Genomic DNA, 5,588 nt, shown 5'->3' with positions numbered 1-5,588 from the left:
CTCCCGCCTTGTGTTGAAGTGTCATTGTCTCTGGTTGAAGGTTGGCGCCAGTGATCAGCAGCAGAGCCATCATCAGTGGGAATGGGACTTGTGACTGTAACATGTTTTGGGCCTTTGAGTTTGGTAGAAAAGCGATACTCAAGTATATGCCATTTACCATTCCCCCACAATTTGGATCCAGCCTAAATTTTGTGCCATGATTTTCTTTTGGTTCATTATATAACTAGTGTTTTTCAAAAAAAAAAAAATTAGATCTTTCAACTTACCAGTCAATCTTTGTTCCAGTACTCACCTACGGTCATGAGCTCGGGGTCGTGATTGACAGAACAAGATCCCGACTTCAAGCAGCTGAAATGAGTTTCCTCCGTAGGATGACTGAGCGCTCCTTTAGAGATAGAGAGAGAAGCTTGGTAACCTGGAGAGAGCTCGGAGTAGAGCCGCTTCTCCTCCACATTGAGAGGAGCCAGTTGAGGTGCTCATCTGATCCGGATGCCTCCTGGACACCTCCCTGAGGAGGAGTTCCAGGCATGTCCCTCTGGGCGGAGGCCCCTGGGAAGCCTCAGGACAAGCTGGAGAGACTACGTCTCTCGGCTGGCCTGGGAACACCTCAGGGCTCCCCCAGAGGAGCTGGAGGAAGTGGCCGGGGAGAGGGAAGTCTGGACATCTTTGCTGAGACTGCTGCCCCATGACAAGAGACTCTGATCTCAGCCAGAAAAAGCGACTGTAGAAAATAGTCTGATATAAAGAGATAGTTATTGAAGGCCAGTCTGTTAGTGGGTGTTGAACTGGATGTAAATTCTTTAGCTTTTTATTCAGAGATGTTCTGGTGGGAACCCATTCATCAAATTCTCGATCAGGAGAGCACGCACCAAAGCCTCAGAGACTGTGTCTTGTTTCCTGTACTTCCACTCACCTCAACAATGCATTTCACTCATCACTCATTCTGGATCTAAAGCCCCCCCTCTTGTCTCCACAGAGGCTCCATCTTTTGCAGAGCCTGGAGATGTCATCATGGAGAAAGTGGTGAACAGCAAGGTGACCATTCCTTGTCGTGCTGAAGGTATGGCTTGATTTTGTCATAAACTGACGAAAATGTGGTAAATTTCCTGCATGTTAAGCTTGTTAGTAAGCGGAAAAAAACCAGACATGATATTTGACCTCTTTGTTGCAGTTACAGACTTAAATATTTGTGCTGACCCTGCAGTTTTCCCAAAAAACTGCCCTTTTAGACATTTCCTCGCTGTGCCTGTAAACAGGTATTGTTTGTGGTCCGTAGACACCAGCTGAGAGTGTGTCTAATGCAAAGCAACAGCTGGAACTTCAGTCTGGCTCCTGCCTCATTGAGCCACATCTGCTTTCCTCGCCGCCGCGGCCCGCTGAGAGAGGAATCCTAATTACAGGCTGCTGCTGGCAGATAAAGGACAGAGATGTCTCCGTGAGGTAGAGGAGGAGGAGGAAGAGAGGGATGAACCCACGCTAGCTTACTTTTCATCCAGGCCGTACAGTTAGACATAAAAAAAAACTTTGATAATATAAAAAAAGTGACTTAAGAAACTGTCAGCAGGAAGCAAAGATCCCCTCGTTATTCTCGAGAGATCCATCTGAAGGAGAAAAAAAAAAAAGCAAGTCCCAGCCGGAAGGATATCATTAATTCAACAACAAGCGCTGGGCTTGATTTTGTCTGCGGTAATTATCTGAGAGGCACATGGAAAGAGAGCGGCTCCGACTCTCGGAATGAATAAATAAATAAATAAAATCAACCTTCTAATGAGATCTGTTAGCATCTAAAACGGAACATCTGCATGCATTTCCTCCCAGCGATGAGATAATGAATTTTGCTTCAGAGTCGCTTAACTGTAAACACGTGTGTTCGGAGCGCCGGCGCTCGGCGACATCGTCTTACAGTTGTAGCGGTCTCCCGTTGTTGCGGTTTTTCTTGGATCGGGGGGGTGGTGGAAGGTGCCGTGTTTGATTTCGCGCCTCCTCCGTGGTGTGTGGATGTGACACCTCCGTGAAAACATGGGAATTTTTGTTTCATCACATCGCTGTGATGCAAAATCTTCCTATTTTCCTCCGATTAACTGGTTCTCTTTTTTTTCTACCAAAAATCTGTTTTAGGCACTGGAGCGAAGAAGGCTTTGAACTTCTCGTTTGGCCACTCCTATTCCTTCTGCTCTCATTTTTGGTTATAAATCTTACGGTCTTCAATATTGCATCCCACATTAGCCCAGTAAGCTGCACTGTGTTTTCCTTTTTTTATTTGCCTCTAACCTTGGGAAGTCTTAAGCCTTCGAGCTCCACAAAACTCCGCCGTCTTCCCTGCTGTGCTGCAGATAAATCGAGCGCTAGCGTTTTGCAGCCTCATAACTTCTACAGGAGCAGGGGGATCCCATTGACTTATTTCTCCTCAAACCTGGTCAATAAAAGCTCATTTTATTTTATTTTATTTTATTTTATATCCTTGCATCTGCAGGCTCACCTCGTCCCAAGTTACGCTGGTTCAAAAACGGCTTGGAGATACACCCGGAACAATCGGAGTTTTCTGTGGCGAGGGATGGAGCGCTTGTAATTAGCACAGCATCTGCCAGCCACAGCGGGGACTTCAAGTGCGTAGCAACCAATGAGGCGGGCTCTGTGGAGAGGAAGACCAGACTGAAAGTAAATGGTGGGAATGTATTAATAGCTCTGAGGTTACTCCCTCTTTTGCTAACATAATGTAGAAAGTGTGACACCATTTTTTTAATATCAGTCCCCCCAGAGATCCAAGATGATGGTCAGCCGCTAAACCTCACTGTCACCTTGAAGCAGCCCCTCACTCTGGGCTGCGATGCCTCTGGGATCCCCTCTCCATCAATAACCTGGACTAAAGATGGTCACCCTGTGAGCGCGCTGCCCGCCATGCATGCATGCTCCATATCTGCTTGATCTCTAGTTGCACAATGCCACCAAGTGGCTATTAAACCAGCAAACAGTAGCGTGGATTTTCTGTGTGCAGGTGGACAGCCCTGGGGTGTATGTGCAGAATGGAAATAGGCTCCTCCGGATCTACAGAGTCCAGCCCGAACATGCAGGACAGTTTGTCTGCACGGCTCAAAACTCTGCCGGAGAGGCACGGAGAAAGTACAACATAGTGGTTGAAGGTGAGCTCATAAACACACTGACACAGGAATGTGGGAATCCGCAAGGATTCAAACCACAAATCTTAGGTTAGGATTCCCAACGATCTGAATGTTCCTCAATTTTACCCAAATATGTGGAGCTTAAATGCATTTATGTAATTTGAAAAAGTCCTCATAAAACTCAAAAACTACATTTATTTTTTGATTAAATTCAGCAATTTCTATTATTGATTGTATTCATTTGGGATCTTTTTGCAGCTCCTCCAGTGATTTCCGGAACATCCAAGCTGCAGGAGTTCACTGTAGCACACGAACAGGAAGTGGAATTCCAGTGCCGGGTCAGCGGACGACCAGCTCCCAGAGTGGAGTGGAGCCGCGATGGAGAGTGAGGGTCCTTGATGCAGCCTTCAGACAGCACGTCCCAACATTTATGATCATTTGATGGATTTCTGTCTGTGCCAGGGTTCTGTCTCGGGATGGAGACCCTCATGTGGAGTTTCTGGAGGAGGGTCAGGTGCTGAAGGTCAAGTCAGTGAGACTGAGAGACCAGGGGCTTTACCAGTGTCTGGCCAGGAACAATGCGGGGACTCAAATGCGCCAGTTCAGACTCACGGTGCAAGGTTTGAGTCTGTTTTTTGTCTGTAATGTCCAATTTTTACATGAAAAATAAATATATATGACATATATACCACTTTTGGCTTCCTGAAATCCAAGAATTCTTCTGTTTTTTGGACTTTAACACCTCAAAATCACATTATATTGGTGGAAATGCCCTCACTATATTGTGTATTTATTAATTATGTCTTTCCAAGAATTCCATCATAAAGCATGAATACTTTTCTTTTTTTCTAGTTCCTCCAGTCATCAAAGGTGGAAATGAAACCACAGAGATGTCAGTGGTTCTGGGTTTCCCGACCGTTCTTCCCTGTGATGTGGAAGGTTCACCAACACCCAGCATCACATGGCTGAAGGACAACCAGCCAATCGTGTCGTCTCCCCAGCTCACATACAGCCGGAACGGTCAGGCTCTGCGACTGGGATCCGCTCAGGGAGGCAGCAGCGGCCTCTACTCCTGCAGGGCCACAAACCCAGCCGGCATAGCCGTTAAGCACTATTCTCTGCGTGTTCTGGGTAGGAGGGAATGGAAAAAAACACACTCACAGCTTAAAGATGCTTGATAGAAAACACATTCATGTCTAATTCTTTTCCCGCAGTTCCACCACAGATTGAAGGAGATTCGTCAACCTTTACTTTTGCCGGTCAGGAAGAGAAAGTGCGCATAAATGGAAGTTTAGCTCTTTCCTGTTTGGCCAAAGGTTTCCCAGAACCGAAAGTTCGTTGGTTCAAGGATGGACAGGTTGGTGCATTTTCTATGCATTTTCTATCTAAATTGCAACCTGAAACCAAGCCTTTGTCGGCCTCTGCTGGCAAACAGACTGAATTACAGGCATCATGACAGAATCCAGATCCTTTGCATCAGCCACCTCCACTCTGATGAGTAAGAGAGTTAATTATAGCTGAGACATTTATATAAAAAAAGAATGTGGTTATTTAACATCACGACTCCAATAAATTACGTATTTTTTTACCTTGACCTGCAACTTAAGATTTTTTTTTTTAAATATAAGAAGGTTTTCAAATAAGATAAGAGTTAAACACAAAGTTTTCAGTCTAATCAGAACTATTTATTTGATTTGTTGTGTATTAAAATCTGACCTATTTGGTGTGTGTGAAGTTGCTGAGTGGAAAGCACCACGCTGGCCTTCAACACCACGGACACTTCCTCCACATAGAGCACGCCATGCTGTCCCACGAGGGACAGTACACCTGTGTGGTTACCAACTCGGCAGGAGAGGACAAGAGAGACTTTCACGTCACAATTCAAGGTTATTTTTTTAATTTACTTATTTATTTTACAACTGCACTTCGGAATACTAATAAATCTTGTTTGTAGAAGTAAAATCTTATGGGACCAAATCAGGGTCAAAAAGTGGTGAAAAACTGGTGTTGAAACTCAAAATGAAAAAAAACAAAAACAGGGTTTTATAAAAAAAAATGAATGATGATTTCTGCAAGTTGAATATTATCTTTTTCAATTTCCAAATTTCTTACTTTAAGTTTCAAAACTCAACATTTGAAGCTTCCACCATCTTCTTTCTGATTTGTTCTTCATCTTGCCCCGCCCCCACGCACTAGAAAGGGGCAGGGTTAGATGAAGGTTCAATCAGAAAGATGAGGGTGGAAGCTTAATCTCTATAATTGATTCTTCATCTGACCCCACCCCCATGTGCCAAAAAGGGGCCAAAAGTTGAAACTGATGATTCATGATTCGAAATTTCAAATCAGAAATCAGCAGTTTCGACTTTCGACTGATGCAAAAAAATTGAAAGTGAAAAAAATATTTGTAAGTGAAAATTATAGTTTTAAAACATAAAAACAGAAAAATTGAATAAGGAGAATTGTTTACTC

At 44.2% G+C, this 5,588-nt stretch overlaps 1 protein-coding gene across 2 annotated transcripts in view; it reads left to right on the top strand.

Annotated features, from left to right (window-relative positions):
- hmcn2 (hemicentin 2) overlaps positions 1-5,588 on the top strand; it is a 56,419-nt gene that overhangs the window by 27,918 nt on the left and 22,913 nt on the right. For both annotated transcript variants that reach the window (XM_036213635.1, XM_036213634.1), the window contains 9 exons: positions 977-1,060; positions 2,474-2,665; positions 2,750-2,880; positions 2,996-3,140; positions 3,378-3,504; positions 3,582-3,739; positions 3,972-4,250; positions 4,334-4,476; positions 4,855-5,005. In XM_036213635.1, the coding sequence (XP_036069528.1) occupies positions 977-1,060; positions 2,474-2,665; positions 2,750-2,880; positions 2,996-3,140; positions 3,378-3,504; positions 3,582-3,739; positions 3,972-4,250; positions 4,334-4,476; positions 4,855-5,005 (1,410 nt within the window). The remainder of the gene's footprint in view (positions 1-976; positions 1,061-2,473; positions 2,666-2,749; positions 2,881-2,995; positions 3,141-3,377; positions 3,505-3,581; positions 3,740-3,971; positions 4,251-4,333; positions 4,477-4,854; positions 5,006-5,588) is intronic.

This window comes from Oryzias melastigma, linkage group LG9 (genome assembly GCF_002922805.2).
Source record: "Oryzias melastigma strain HK-1 linkage group LG9, ASM292280v2, whole genome shotgun sequence".
NCBI lineage: Eukaryota > Metazoa > Chordata > Actinopteri > Beloniformes > Adrianichthyidae > Oryzias > Oryzias melastigma.
Note: the sequence above shows the minus strand (reverse complement) of the source record. Positions and strands in the feature narration are given on the sequence as shown.